We start from the raw sequence: 15,728 nt of genomic DNA on the forward strand, positions 1-15,728 counted from the left end.
CTATTTCTGACGTTTTGAATTGAAAAATCTTCCTGGATGGAAGAGAAACGTTTTCAAACTTGGAAACAAAGTCCAGTGGCTATGCTAAGTTAGCCTCCACTTCCCCTTTGCCCTGACTACATCCTCATCTGCTAAATCCATGCGCTCATCCCCACAACAAGCCCCTCCTACTTTCATGAGACTTTTTAGAATCTTCCTGAACCTTTTCATAGAGACCGCCCACATTCATTGAGTCCAGGTAAACTTTAGCTCTGGATGCTTCTGGAGAAACAGGAGCTGAAGGTTCTGTTTAATTAATTGGATTTCAGGAAACACTGCAGACTCATAAACATGAACCACAGAAGTTTCTGATGCCAACGTGTCAACGGTTTATTTGATATAACTTTTATTTTTTTTATCCAGAATACTTTTTGTTTTAGTCTTGAAAGTGAGAATGCAATCGCCATAGCAACCAGTGATTTAGATTTAAAAAAAAAAGGGTCTCAATACTTTTGCAGTTGGTGTCTGGGTGTCAACAATTCTTCCTCTGCAAGGAATAGTTTGTTGTTGGCCTTAAAAACAGGAAATCCCAAAGGTGCCAGAGGTTCGCTATGTTTGAAAGAGTTTTCAGGATAACTGTGGATTGTAATGTGGATGGATACACATTTTGTTTTAGTGTTTAAGCGCCACCTAGTGCTGAAAATTGGTGATTGCTCTTTGAAAGACCTCAGAACTTCCTCAATGAAAGGAAATGAGATGATTAACATTCATGATTCTGTTGGTTCTGAGGTTTCTTGCAGGGATCTGCATTTTGTTTGGAGAAAATAAAGTTATTTAATAACGAAATATATTGTTCTAAATATCAATATTCTGCTGAAGGTGAAGACGGGTCCTGATTAATGTCTGGTTCCTCTGGGTTTCTGTCCAGCAGCAGGTCTCTGATAATGGCAGAGGCACCAGAACTCTTCTCAGAACAGGAACTGACCTGCTCCATCTGTTTGGACCTGTTCACTGATCCAGTTTCTACCCCCTGTGGACACAACTTTTGTCAGGTGAGCTCCTCCTGAGGCGGCGTGGCTCATTAGAGCGTTTCTGGAGGCTGAAGTCTGACCTGTGTGCTGTGGTGTCTTTGCAGGCGTGTATCGGTGGCTACTGGGCCTCCAGCTCGGTCTGCACCTGTCCTCTCTGTAAACGGCAGTTTGACGAACGTCCGCAGCTCAGTATCAACAAAGTCTTTGCTCTCATAGCGGATAAATTCAAACAGACCCGTTATGGAGCCACTGGGCTTTCAGCGCCGGTCGGGAATGGGGCGCTGGACTCCATGGACGACGGCAGGAGTACCAACCCGTTCCTGTCGCCGCCCCAGGCGGCGGCGGCAGCTCCAGAGAATGTGGTGTGGTGTGACGTCTGCTCCGGCGTCAAACGGCCAGCCGTCAGCTCCTGCCTCACCTGCACCGCCTCCTACTGCAATGAGCATCTGCAGCCCCACTACAACACTCCCTTCTACGCCAAACACCCTCTGATGGACCCCATGGAGGCCCTCAGGGGCCGCACCTGTTCCATACACCGACGCTTGATGGAGGTAAGAGCAAAGGATTCCGAGCCGATCCACCCAAATCAGGCAGAATTAGAACTTCTGGTTTCCTTTTATTTTCCTGGAAAGTTCTGCTGTTCTCTGGGTCCATCAGTTTCTGCATTTTAGCCTCCAACACATTCTGGAAAAATATTTTTCAGTTCCGATTTTTCCTCCAGGTCCCAGCCTAACCCATAGTTCCCTCAGACTCGTCTCCTCTTCCTCAGCCAGGTCTCTGGAGCGGTGCTTTCTATCCTACTGTTGAGCATGATGGGCATCCCTGGTGAAGATGAGGTTCTGAGGGCAGGAGATGTTCCTCTAAAGCCTCCATAGGTTATTTTTTAGCAGATTATCCAAGTCTGTACCATAATACCACCTCCTACCATCATAGAAGAGATGACCCTTGATGGTCCATCCTAAAAAAACCTCTCAGACCATCACAGCTTTAGACTTTAGACTTTATTTGTCCCCAAAGGGGAGATTCTTTTCCACATACACAGAGCTCGTTTACACAAGACATAAAAAAAGACACCCCTAGTAAACACCAACACCAGCAAAAGTACAAGACATGATAGGAGACATGATACACTCAACGGGGCCTGTTGTTTAAAAAAGTGATGGCTGAAAGGATCAGGCTCCTGCCAAAATGGGCCCTTCTACACCTGAGTGCCCTGTACCTCTGTCCAGAGGGCAGGGGTATGAGGTCGTCCTGTAGTGGGTGAGGGGAGTCTCGTTCTATGGAGAGTCAAAAGCGTCCAATGGCCTGTTGGTTTGTGTCTGTAAGGTTGGGTTTGGGGAGTCCAATGATTTTAGCTTCTCAGCTGATCTCTCCTATTATGTACCGTCATGATTTTTAAGGAATGTCTTTCGGCCTGAAATGCAGAAATCAATCCATTTTATCCTGAACAATCAAGATCAAGAAAAAAAGCATAGTTCTCATAATGACCATCTAGCACCAGGTTGTTTGCAGCCTCTGGAGTTCTGGGGAATTCCTGACTGAGTGGATCAAGCAGATCCTAAAGCGATTGGACTCTTGAGGCCAGGAGGGCTGAAAGAAGGAGTACCTCCTCTATGGTCTGATAGGAGCTCCATTTAAACATGGAACCCATGGAGTCCCCAAACCCCTCAGGTGCCATTAGTTAGGCGCTCACCCTGTATCATAGCTAAATAAAATAAACGATCATTCATCTACCAGGTGACCTTCCCCCATCTCTACTTCCACTTTTTGCCAGAGAGCCTCTATTAACCCTGGTCTATGCTCAGAAACCAGGCCGTCTGCGTGTCTGTCACAGTTAACGCAGATACTCCCCCCCCTTCCACAGACTCTCTGCTGCGCCTCTCCACAATTGTAGGCGACCGCAGACAGGAGGCCTCTGATTGGTCAAATCTACATCCTCTCTACTCTATGCGTATTTCCTGTTTGGCACCTAATGGCAGAATCTCTGGCTGTAGCTCCGTCCACCACGCCTGGCACACCTCGGACTCTATCCCAGACACCGTGCAGGACGCTAGTGTGTAGCTCTGAGCGACGGTCTGTTGGTTTGCACCCGTAGCCAAAACATGCAGCGCCTTGGCCAGTCTTTGGGGAACCCTCACGGGTGAACTGTGTGTCGTCCGGCGTTGGATGAGGGGTTGTAGACGGCGAACAAGCTCGTCAAACCGACACAAGGACGCCCACAATCCTAGCTAGTTCCTGATTGTCCTTCTGGCGTGTGACGTGGAATAACATAGCGCAGGCCATGCTTCAATATTGGGCATTATTCAAAAATATTAGCTTCATACCTGCGACAAGCTAACTGCGAGACACTGCTGCGGGACGATAACCAGCCCTTTAGTCCTCGTTCCAAATTGTTTTGTCACCACATTGGCTTAAGAGATGCTCTGTGGATCCTGATACTTTGATCAGCTGTCAGTCATTTAGATCTTTCTTCTGCCAGGTTTTATTAGCAGGTCATAAGATGCACACCCTTAATTTGCAAGACAACAGTCTAATTCCCCATGGTGGTCATAACGTTTTGCTATATAGGTATTTCCTTCTCGTCATGGTTGTCTTCTCTCCTCTGATTTTGTCTTAATGAATGGAGGACGTTCCACCAACTGAACGTTTTCAACATCGTCTGCCTTTCATCAGGTCTTCTGTAAGACATGTCAGCGCTGCATCTGCGCCATTTGTGTCCTTGAGGAACATCGGACTCACAAGACCGTCTCCGTCCAGACCGAGAGACTTGGAAAACAGGTAGAGAGGACAGGACCCACTCCTGGCCTCTGGTCAACCCGAGTTCTCATCACCGTCCTCATGTGATCTACGTCTGTGTGTTCAGAAACTGGTGGCGAGGACAGAGCAGGAGATCCTGAACCGCATCAAGGAGAAGGAGATCCGTTTGGGTGACCTGAAGAGGAAGCTGGAAGGCGTGCAGGTCTGAAAACAGCCTGAGCTCTGATGAGATGTTCTACTGAACAGCCATAAAGTCCAGTTTAAAGGTCTTGATCCGGTCCTGGTTTCTTCCTGTTTTTCTGGAATCTTTCACAGCCATCCTAAGCTGCTGTTTTCCAGAAAGTTTTTGTAAGATGTCTGGCGGATTTTGGCTGATTATCATGGACTGGTTCTGAACTTTATCCTGTTAGGTTCATATTGGTGAAGCAACGAGTTTTTTTGTGTGATTTGGTCTCAGAACTACGCCGACAAAGAACGAGGCGATGTCGAACACCTTCTGGACGAAGTGTCGGCCTCACTGGACAGAATCCGGACTCAAGTGGTGGGTGGGATCCAGAGCCAGCTGGAGGGTGTGATGTCGAAGGGGGAAGGGCTGGTGAACCGTCTGGAGGCGGAGCTTAGCCAGCTGAAGGACAGAAGAGCCACGCTTGAGGTTCAGGCCATCAGTCAGGACCACATCAGTTTCCTGCAGGTAGCAGCTGAACATCCGATGTTTGAGGTGTTAACGTAATCAGACGAGAATTAAAAGACCTATTTTTCCCCTCTTCTTCTTCTTCTTCTTCTCCTCTTCTTCTTTTTCCAGAGCTTTGAGGAGGCCATGGCTCCTCTGGAGGATGAAAAGCAGGACAACGCTGAAGAAGACTCTGACTTTTCCCTTCACTTCCAGCTGGATGACATAAAGACCAACCTGTCAGATGTGAAGATCAGGGTAGATGAAATTTGGATGGGGGAGCTCCGTCCAAGAGCCTCCAGAGGTTCAAGAGGCTCCAGAGATTCCAGAGACTCCTGTAAGTCCAATGTCGTCAGAGGTTTGGTCTCCAAGCGTAGACTCTGTCTAACGGGTCTGTTTCCCGGCGGTGTTTCAGTTCCAGCGGGAGAACTGATGGCAGCGGAGAGCATGATGAGTCTGAGAGGAAGCAGAGGGACCCTGAGGATGAGTCAGCTGTCTTTGAAAGGTGAAGCCAGAACCCAGGATGGGTTCGTGTTTATGGTCACGGACCTGCAGCTTTCTGACTCTAGTTTCCCTTTTCCCCTCAGATATTAAGAAGAGCAAACATGTTACAGGTACGTACCTCTAACAAGGTCTGACTTTTTCTGTTTCAAGGAAAACTTTATTTAGACTTAGGGGAAAAATTCATGTTAGAATAATCTGAAAACTACAAGTTGGACTTTTACCTATGAAGGTTATTTTGTTTAGAAACTATCTGGGCATTGTAAGTGTGAAGTTGTACAGTGAGCTACATTCTAAGTTTTGTATTTGTAGAATTCCATCTGTTTTACACCTTTCAAATTTTAAGTACAGGTACACAAATTCTGTTCAACAAGTTGCACAAAAAAAACCTCTTAGATTCTCAGTTTTGCCCAAAATGGTTCAGAACTATTGTTGCAAAACCATTTGTGCATTGTAAATTGTAATTTTTTAAATCTGTCACAATTACAAAAAAGTTACACTTCTTCAAATTCGTGAGTACAAGTACACAAATTGTGTTCTGTGAGTTGCACATCAAAAATGTCTTCCATTCAGTTTTGCTGCAATTGATCCAAAACGAATGGTGCAAAAAAAAAAATCAAGTATGTGTGTTAAAATCTTAAAAAATTAAATTTTTGTTTTTCTGAACACAAATACAAATCAATAAATACAACTGCATGAATCTGCTGCTGTGAGTCACAAATTCAACTTTACAAGTTATGCCTTCATTTTCACTTTTAAAACAAATGTAACACTCCGATCAGGAAGGCAACATGGCGCTAGGCAATATTACACCATCTAGTAATGGTTGCTAAACAACTCTGCTCCTGATGATCCTTCAGGGTCAAACGCTGCTTCCATCTGTTGTTTAGGTCAATGAATTATCAGACAATCTATTCTCATTTATGGATTTGTGTTTTTATTCTGAATGTTTTCCTGGTTTAGGACTCAAGAAAGCCCGGGCCTACATAGGTGAGCTTTACCTCCCATCGTTAACCTGTTCATATTTCTGTAATTCAGTTTTTCTTTATCAGCTTAACGTCTAGAAGGTCTGAATGTTTCCTGTAGTGCGACAGAACCGTCCCTTAGTGTTGGGTCTTAGTGAGCAGACCCGTACTCTCCTGGGTGTATTTCTACAGTAGCTTTGTCTGAAGATTGTCGCCCTCTGACACTCTAGAGGATGTGACGCTGAATCCAGTGACGGCGTACCCCTTCCTGATCCTGTCAGAAGACAGGAAGCAGGTCAAGAGAGGAGAGAAGCTGCAGTTTTTCCGAAACAGCCAGCAGAGATTTGACGTCTGGTCTTGCGTCATCGCCAAGGAAGGATTCAGCTCTGGACGTCACTACTGGGAGGTGAGGAGCACCCATTGGGGTCTGGCTAGAGAAGATGACGTGAATCTGTAGAATCCTGGTGGGACACAAGCGTTAGTCTTTTTGATCTAAGTGGTTTTTACTTTCCTTTAACTGGTCCAGTCCTTTCTGAGGGTCAGGATCTAGATGTTGACTGTTAAAGATCTATGTCTTTATTGGGTTCTGTCCATGGGTTCAGAGATGGGAACTAACTTTTTTTAAATGGACATCAGGAGGAGAATCGGGATCTAATAAAACATGCAATATTACCAAATCTGGTTGAAGGCCAGAGGGTGAGATGAGGGTGAGGATCATGGAGTAGGACTCTGAAGATAAAGTAGACTTCCTGGGTTAAATTTTCCACGCAGATGAGAATCAGGTCTGGGCCAGGACCTTGGTGCAGATGGGACAATACGCCATGGTTACGGTCACGGAGTGAACTGAGATGTTGAAGCATAGTGGGATAGTTTTTATTGGTCTGTGAGGGTTAAACTGCTTTTTGGTTGATTAGACTTATTTTCCCCCCTGCAATGTTTCCCACTAATTTATATGTCCTTAAATACACATTATCATGAATTCAACACCTTGTAGTAAAAAGATAATTTGTTATCCAGTCATGGATACATCTTACTCATATTAGAGCAGCAGGCTTAAACGTTTTCCAGGCCAATGACCCCAAACTGATGGCGAATGGAGCGGGGGCCCCTTATTATAGATATTGTATGAAACTGTGTTTTATCAAACTGGTCCTATAGTCCCTCTATTACAGATGGAGTAATGTAACTAAAGTAATCCCTCCCTGGGATTATTAAAGTATTTCTGATTCCTGGTTGATGGGACAGGTGTTGTGAATGAAACGGTGTCCAGCTTGAAAGAGCTCCTCTGTGTCTCTGAATGTGAGCATTGATGACTGAAAGACATCTTCTGCCTCCATTTATCTGTTTACTACAGTCTGTTCAATTCATGTGGATTTAAAGACATTTCAATTAGTGGAAATAATTACAGGGGGGAATATAAAAAAAAAAGTCTAATCAACAGAAACCGTTGCGACCCCCATGCAGTACCTCCATGGACCCCCAGGGGTAGCGGACCCCCTGTTGAAGACCTCCGTTGTAGCTCATGTACATTTTGCTGTTATCCTGTCGTCTTCATTTCCCCTTTTCTTTTCTCAGAACATTTTCTTGTTTAACCATCGATTAAAATTCTGGCGATAGAAAACCAGAGACCAGATCTTCCTTTAAAGTTGATCCTGATTCTTTGGCAGCTTCATGCGGTCTAGTTGATCCGGTTTCACTCCTGTTGGGTTCAACTCAATTTAAGCGGTCAGGATTTGTCAAAGGAACAAGGATGCCTAAGTCTTCTCTGGTTATGTGAGGGTGCTGAAGAAGATGATGATGAAGATGGTACTCTGACTATCTTCATCATCATCCAACGGATAAAGTCGTAGGAAGTCATTTGATTTCCAATTCATCCTGGCTTCAGCCAGTCCAGGATAAATGGCTAAAACATCCCATTGCTGGCGGTTCAGGAGGTCAGGGGTCTCATTAACACGGCGATCAATGAAAACACATTAAGAATGACAGTGAATCTGAATATTATTAGTTCAGATGCGTCTATAAGGGGCCTTATTCAAAAAACGTAGATTTGTAACTTATTTAGTTTTTACCCATTTCAGTACGTATTCACTTTGCAGGCAACATGTTTATTTAATAATCAGTTGTAATTTCTAGTTTTGGAAATTACCAGGAGGGACTCGGGTCAACTGGTTGAAGAAGCCCTGAAGGAAGCCGGAGATCGGGATCCGGCTGAGGGTCGGGTTTCCCACCGGGACGCTATAGATCAGAAACTGTAAACCCAACCAGAAGCTGGGGTCTAATAGGTGTTGTTGCACCCGGTGTTTTGTCCTTGCAGGTTTCTGTTGGAGAGAACAAGGATTGGAAACTGGGTGTGGTGAGTGAGTCAGCCCAGAAGAAAGGCCTGTTTGACATGAGTCCCACCAACGGTTACTACGCCATCTGGTGGAGCGGCAACCAGCTGAGAGCGCTGACTGCTCCACCTCTCACCAAGGTCTACCTCCAACTAAAACTGCATCTAATCCTGAATACTTCTAGTTCAGAAATTTACATTTAATGTTTGCATATCGGATTCATTTCAGATTAAAGTTTTAACATCAAACCATTAATGCCACAGTGGCGGATTATTGCATTATATAGAAATGTTAGTGGAACCTAATCTTTCTCTCTGCTAACTGCTGCTCTCTGTCCTGCAGGTGAAAGGTCACCATACGAAACTGCGACAGGTGGGCGTCTTCCTGGATGTGGAGGAGGGTCAGGTCTCCTTCTTCAACGTGAAGTCAAACTCAGAGATTTACAGCTTCAACACCAACACAGAGTTCACTGAGAGGATGTTCCCTCTGTTCGGCACCGGCGACAAAGAGGTCCCTCTGATCCTGGCCACCACCCAGTAGCAACCCGCCTGACGGGAACCACCGCCACCAGGTCCCGGACTAGAATCGGCTCAAACCCAGACTTTTGGGAGGAGAAAGGAGGCGATGTGGTTCTCCTGCAGAACATGGAAGCTTACAGCGGGGACGCCACAGATGAGCCACAGGATCCACGGTTCCATGCTGCAGGGGAGCCATCGCCTCCTTTTACCACGATGATGATGTAAAGAGAAGTACTTCCTGGATCGGATCACTTCCATGAAACTGGTTTACACAAAAAATGGCGAAATTGTAATGAATTTAAAGCGAGGGAGACGTGAAAAAGCAGCGAGGATCATCTCTTCAACCACCACAAAGATCCGCAGAACCAGAGCCGCCTTAAGTTCTACATCAGGAACCCACCGAGGACTGCTGATCCACCCAAACTAAGCCACTGATACCAAGTTATTACATAGAGATTTAGTTTATAGATTGGCTAAAATCAGAAATGCTTGTTAGAATTTTATCTGAGTGGGAAAGTTGGACATTTTACTACTGAATTAATAAAATATGAAAAAAAAACAACTGGAAATGTTGTAAATATTTCTTTTAGAAACCATAAAATACTCCAGAGGTAATCTGAGGTTTTAGTTTAGTCATATTTCCCATTTCTGCCTGAATAAAGGAATGAACCAATTTTGCGTTAGAGCTGATTTAGAAAACAGGCTAATCAAAGGAAAAGAAGCTCAGAAATGAACTACAAGCAGTTTTCCCTGCAGCAGACCTGGACGCCAAACGCATCTCACTGTGATGATCCAACGCTTCTCAGAGCTTTAATTGTTCTGTCCGGGTGGTTCACCACAGAAAGATTCTGTTCGGCTGAATCACGATGAGGAAAGACTCCTTCAGATGGGTGGTAGAGACGTGCAACAGGAAGAAGGTTCTGGTGACACGGATTTTATGATTTGAGCAACAATCTGAAGGATTTTTAGCAGAAGGTTGAAGAATCCAGATTACTAAATTACTGAGCCTACTGTCACAATCTGAAGCCGTTCTATGGGGATGATAACCGACCATTTATTGGGATGATACCATTTGAAGCACGGCTGCAAACACATTTAGTATTTACTGTGTGAAAAATGAATGAATCAACATGAGGAGTAACCCATGAGGTGATGAACAGCTCCCATCTATTAGAGCAATGCTTTTATTCTGCTGCCAGATGATTTGACCTAAATAGATACATCCATCCACCATCATTCAAGAAATAAACCCGGAATGTTATCATGGTCACAACACCTATGGCAAGCCGATTTGATATTTATTAGTTTGACTAAATATGTTTTTCTGATATCTGAAAAATATTTCTTCTTTGTTGAAATGACCATTTCAAACAAAATGACATTTTTCATTCTGGATGTCTAGAAATTAATTTCAGATCTCTATATTCCTAATATTACAGGTCAGCGTTTATATTATTTTGAATATGAAGAAATGTTTTTCAGATATATTAAATACATTTCTTTCAAGCTGATAAATGTCAGAACGGCCAATGAAAGTGGGTAAACATTTCTAGATATATAAAATGTAATGTGCTTCACAGAGCAAGCCCCTTAACTTTTTTTTTAATTAAAAATGTAATTTGGAAAATGTGTTATAACAATTCCTTATAGGATTGTGATTTTGATCAGGAAGAATCTTATTTTACTGACCTATAAATGGAACAACAGAGAGAGGGGGATTGTTGTGGTGGGAGGTTCGCAAGCATGTTTGGTTGTAGCCGGTTTGTGGGAAGCATCTTGCTAACCAGTTAGCAACTGAGTGCTAGCAGGTTCCCAATGGGAAATTCCATTGGGACCAAGTAGCACTAAATTGGTGACTTAGAAACGAAGCTGTCAAGGAACCAATGTACAGCAGAAACATGCAAGAGGAGGAGAGTTTAGTGTCGGAGGTCGTGGATGAGTCTCCTCCATCATCCATTTTTTATTTAGAGGAGGAAAGCGGGGACGAAGATGTTGTGGAAGAGGACGCCAGGGCGGCAGAAGCTTGGTTTGGTGTAGAAGGCTTCCAGCCGTACATGTTTGAGCCCTTGCCTCGCAACGCTGCCAGTTCTGTTAGCTCTACGCCTGCCGAAGACACAGACGTCCATCCCCGTGAACACTGGGACGCAACTCAATGGGAAAGGAAAGGATTCTGGTTTCAACAGTTGCGTATATTAGCTGCGACACATGAATCAAGATGCTATGACCGAAAACATTTGATTGACAGATGACCGTTGATATATGATTGGCTGAATTTAGGTGTTCAGGCTGACGTAGAACTAACTGGCCTGCAGAAGATAACAAAAAAAAAAACACAGATTTTTAAGACCAAAAATGTTGAAAATTTCTATCGTATTAAAATCCTAAGTTTTGGGACAATATGATCTGATAAAAAGTACACTTATATACTTGTTTAAGCCAGAATGATTTGACATTTAAATATGATTTACTCTAAGTGGACGTAAAGTTAATAAAATTAACTCATAGCAACTTTAATAAACTGAAAACCACGTGGTTTCAGGATACATCAATTCATTTGAGGATTTAAGTCTTAAGTTTGTTAAACCTGCTTCTTGAACTGAACCCCAGAGCGAGAACACAAACTGCTAACAGCGCAGCCAAAGGCCACCAGGTAGAGCTCCACCTGGTGGCCGAAAGCTGCTGCGCTGTTTTGGGTTAAAAATATGATGGAAAACAATCAAAAAACGGATTGACCAGATTATTTTACAGCTTCTTTTTCTTTTTCTGCTTCTGTCTCCTTGAACCCCAGTGGGCCTCAGCAGATGGCCGCTCACTCTGAGCCTGGTTCTGCTGGAGGTTTCTTCCTGTTCAAAGGGAGTTTTTCCTCTCCACTGTCGCTACAAGCATGCTTAGTGTGAGGGATTGCTGAAGAGTCAATGAGTCGATGCAATCAGCTGGTTTTCCTTAGATAGAAAACTTTGAATCAATCTGACTGGATGATCTGGTGAACTGGAAAGTGACCTGAGATGACATGATGTGAATTGGAGCTATAGAAATAAACTGAATAGAATTGGAGAAAAAAATATTCAAAATCCACTTAATGAGCAAAGAAGTGACTTTAGTGAAAAGATATTTTCATGTTTCTAGCCGGTTATTAAAACCAGGAAGATCAAAAACGTTAACGAAGATCAAATCAGTTCTCGTCGTCGGGGCTGCCAAAATTTTAATTAATTCATGTTATTAGATTTTTTTTTTTTTTTTTACAATTGATCAAAAAGCTAAATAAGTCAGATGTTCTAGGAGGCTGTAGATTCTATAAAAACTCTCCATGACAGGAGACAGAACTTCTCTGGATGATTAATTTTGGAAAATGTGATAGAAATTAAGTTTTCAAACATATTTATTGGACCATAATAAGGATAAATGAATAATAATAAAATAAGAACATCCCTGTGGCTCCTCCTCTGAATCCAGGATCACTGAGCTGTTCTGCACCTCCTCTCTGTGTGTAGGAGGCTGATCTTTGGAAAAATAAAATGCAATGGTTCTGTATATGACACACAAGAATTTAGATATTTCTGTTGCTTTATTTAATCCTAAAATCCAACGGGAGATTATTCAACTAGACTGAGAAATAATTACCTAATTTGTAAACAAAACATGGACTAAACTATTTTGTGCTGCGGTTTTCCGCTTGGTCCTAGTGCTCGACGAATGTCGGTGTACAGGAGCGTAACGTTGTTTTTGGACAGTAAAAAATGCTGGGGGGGTGGGGGCAAAATAGATGTTTGAAAACGTGCAGGGGACATGTCCCCCCCGCCCCCACCTCCTGAAATTACGTCCATAATAAAAAAAAAGCTCACTAGGTATAGAGAAAACAAAGCATTTGATGTGATTCTACACTCAGTCTCCACATTGATAATTTAATCTAGCTGTTGTGTGTTTTGTTCGGATTTACTCAAGTGCTAGATTGCTTAAAATCTTAATTTACAAACTCAATCATCTTATTCCAGATAAGATAACATTTCTAATAATATACCTCATAACTGCTCAGAAATCCAGGCCTTTTTTCCAGTATCTGGCGCAGATAATAGGTGGGCTGGAGCAAAAACATGGACTGGAATTAACGCGGCATGTCGATTTTTCTCAGCATAGGGTTTTTAGTTATAAATAAGTGGAATGGAGTCGAGATTTAATTTCCGTCATTTTTTTTAGTATGAAAATATGTGGCTATGGAGTGAGAGCGTGTGAAGAGACTGAGATGGGCGAGTCTCACCCGTATGGGTGAACCTCAAGCTTGGCAGGTGACCCTCACGCTTGGCGGGCGAGACTCACGCCCGGCGGGTGAGAACTGACATCACTGCGTTGTTCAATTTCATATTTTATTTAACATAAATCATATTGCAGTCAAAGTGAACAGCTGGGGTTTCCATATACACAATAGAATCGTAACATTTTAAGCCCCTCCCCCCTGACCACACCCTAAAATGAAAATCAAAAACCCCACCCACCCACACAAACCCCGCCCATTGATAACCCCCCCCCCCCATTAAGCTATGACCCCACCCACATCATTTTATGCCCCGCCCTCCAGCGTTTTTAATGGGACTGAATCGGCAGCAAACTCCAAACAGACGACCTGAAGGATTAAGCCCCGCCCACACTGATGAACAGCTCCATATTTTAAGGCATGTTTCCTCCAATGAGCCCCGCCCTCCCACCATAACAGCCCCACACCTCTACCCCCCCACCCCTCCTAAAACAGCCCCCCAGCTTTGCGCCGATAGCAGACCTCCCTCTGCTGTCCTGTAGGGGGCGCTGTGAGGTCTTCAAGCTTAAAAACTAAAAATATTTTAGAAAATAAATGTAGGGGCGTCGGCTCCCTGTTTGAACCCCCGCCCCCCCGCCCCTTAGACTTCCCGCAGAAGTTCCCTTTTAACCTTCCACAGGTTAAAAGGGAAAGGCTCCGCCCACTTTCTGCAGAAACGCTAAGAAAATCGCCGTTCCTTTAAACTTTGTGCAAAAACAGCCGCTGGGTTCTTGGCCCCCGCCCCTTCGGAACCTCGCTGACACGGTTCTGGACGGGTCGTCCAATAGAACCGGTCCGATCCGGTGGGAAGCCCCGCCCCACCGTAGGGCTGCTGTTTGGAGTTTGCTGCTTCTGCTCTGCTCTGTAACCAATGAATGAAGGCGGTGACAGGGAGGGGCGGGTCCTTCTGATCAGCCGTGTGATGTCAGCGCTTCGCCACACGCATTATAATAAAAACAGGAAAACAATCTGGTGAGCATCATCATCATCATCATTATCTTCAGCGCTGTGACGTTGACCAGGGCAACATCCACAAACACCTGTCCATCCATAGTCCTCCATCTTCATCCTCCTCCTCCTCCTCATCAGCAGAGTCCGGTCAGATGAGCTGTTGGTCGGCGTCCCCCCCCCCATTGGCGTGCAAATGGCTGAAGTGAGAAGTGAGAGAGAAAAGCAGGAGGAGGAGAGAGAGGGGTGAGGATGAGAGGAGAGGCGGAGCTTCTTCTGTTGCGTTAAAACGGTAAAGCATGCGGCGCCGTGCTGCTTTCCGTCGCTGCAGCTCCTGCTTCAGTCGACGAGCGAAATCCAAGAGGAGTTGGAGGGGGGAGGAGGAGAGGTGAGGCGGAGGGGGGAGATGTGGGAGGAGCCTGGAGGACGGGGGGACGACCCGCTACTTCAGACATCTCTCAAAGTAGGTGGCGCCGACGTAGCCGCCCCTCAGAGAGCGGTGGACGTTCTGCTCGAAGAGCCGCCGGTTCGTCTGCAGGACCTCTGCTGCCTCCTTGTTCAACGGGTCCTCTGGGTTTGGCTCCTGGGGGGGGGGGACATGGATTAGATCGTCCAGCAGGACAGAGAGGCAGCAGGACAGATGGACAGGTTTAGGTCTGATTACAATAATGAACCAGACTGGGCCGGTCCCGTGGACGGGTTAGAGAGGAAGCAGGCAGTGTGACCCAGACTGCAGCCTCTCTGGGTCTGCAGGTTTAAAGACAGACAACATAGACTTACTAGAAATAGATACTGTAGACCGTAGATGATGGAGTTTATTGTCAGAACGGGCTTCCAGTCCTCTCTGTGGACGAGAACCAAGAGACAGTTAGTTAGACGGGAACCTCTGCTCAGACGCATGAAGAGCAGAACATAACCGAGACCCAAGCATCTGTTCTATATAGAGATGATCTAGATTAGAAGCAGAGATTCTTATTTTTCAGCCACTTCTCCTGTTTCTCTGCAGCGGTTTGTTAAAACCAGCCACATCTGGAGCAAAGCTTTGATACAGAAGAGTTTAGAAATACTTCAGGAAAAGAAAAACTGCTTTAAATAAATGCAAAAAGAAACGAACCAAATATAACTTTCTGACAATATTTTAAACGCACGTACTGAAACACAAGAACTGTGATGCCTAATTTTTTTTGTTGGTCTACTAGTGAAAATGTGTTGTTCATTATTTGTAAGGGTGAACACACTGAAGTGTACGGTCCTTATGTGACTGGTTTAATATATATATATATATATATATATATATATATATATATATATATATATATATCCTCCCTTGATGTAAGGTTCAGAAATAGATTATATGATCATACTGCCTGGTTTTTCTCCTCATATTCTAACCCTGGTTTGTATCAGATTGAGTGACCTGGATTACAATGTTTCATGTTTTCCTGTGTAATATAAGAAACTGAACAGCTCTTAACAATTAAATCGCCGACCCTGAATAGATTACGAGATTGTAACTTGAGGAGAACTTTCCGTACGTCCACACTGAAGTTTACAGACTTACACTACAAAAACGATAAAAAAAATTAGTACAACTATCTTAAATTAAGTGTATTTTCCCTTAATGTGAGTATGTAAATAAGATAATTAAGATAATATCCGGCTCCTTTGGAGATCTTCAAGCCTTTCCTCCTCTGATCTAGTCCCCCCGCTGGCACCTCTCCCTCGCCTGCCCCTGGCTGCA

At 44.2% G+C, this 15,728-nt stretch overlaps 2 protein-coding genes across 3 annotated transcripts in view; one reads left to right on the plus strand and one right to left on the minus strand.

Annotated features, from left to right (window-relative positions):
* LOC107097645 (E3 ubiquitin-protein ligase TRIM39-like) overlaps positions 1–9,022 on the plus strand; it is a 15,319-nt gene extending 6,297 nt beyond the window's left edge. Inside the window, exons 2-13 of one of the 2 annotated variants that reach the window (XM_015394872.1) lie at positions 911–1,031; positions 1,115–1,561; positions 3,684–3,788; positions 3,874–3,969; positions 4,225–4,458; positions 4,570–4,774; positions 4,853–4,942; positions 5,025–5,051; positions 5,902–5,928; positions 6,134–6,309; positions 8,218–8,373; positions 8,576–9,022. In XM_015394872.1, coding sequence (XP_015250358.1) covers positions 924–1,031; positions 1,115–1,561; positions 3,684–3,788; positions 3,874–3,969; positions 4,225–4,458; positions 4,570–4,774; positions 4,853–4,942; positions 5,025–5,051; positions 5,902–5,928; positions 6,134–6,309; positions 8,218–8,373; positions 8,576–8,773 — 1,869 coding nt within the window. In that variant the 5' untranslated portion in view covers positions 911–923 and the 3' untranslated portion in view covers positions 8,774–9,022. Of the gene's footprint in view, positions 1–907; positions 1,032–1,114; positions 1,562–3,683; positions 3,789–3,873; positions 3,970–4,224; positions 4,459–4,569; positions 4,775–4,852; positions 4,943–5,024; positions 5,052–5,901; positions 5,929–6,133; positions 6,310–8,217; positions 8,374–8,575 lie in introns of both variants that reach the window. The other variant, XM_015394873.1, reaches the window with a different exon arrangement.
* Positions 9,023–14,265: 5,243 nt separating this feature from the next.
* The window catches only part of ube2m (ubiquitin conjugating enzyme E2M), a 5,867-nt gene continuing 4,404 nt past the window's right edge, over positions 14,266–15,728 (minus strand). The window contains exons 5-6 of the mRNA XM_015394871.1: positions 14,768–14,831; positions 14,266–14,570 (exon numbers count right to left, since the gene is read on the minus strand). Coding sequence (XP_015250357.1) covers positions 14,430–14,570; positions 14,768–14,831 — 205 coding nt within the window. The 3' untranslated portion in view covers positions 14,266–14,429. The remainder of the gene's footprint in view (positions 14,571–14,767; positions 14,832–15,728) is intronic.

This window comes from Cyprinodon variegatus, unplaced genomic scaffold (genome assembly GCF_000732505.1).
Source record: "Cyprinodon variegatus isolate N-32 unplaced genomic scaffold, C_variegatus-1.0 Scaffold713, whole genome shotgun sequence".
NCBI classification, from domain to species: domain Eukaryota; kingdom Metazoa; phylum Chordata; class Actinopteri; order Cyprinodontiformes; family Cyprinodontidae; genus Cyprinodon; species Cyprinodon variegatus.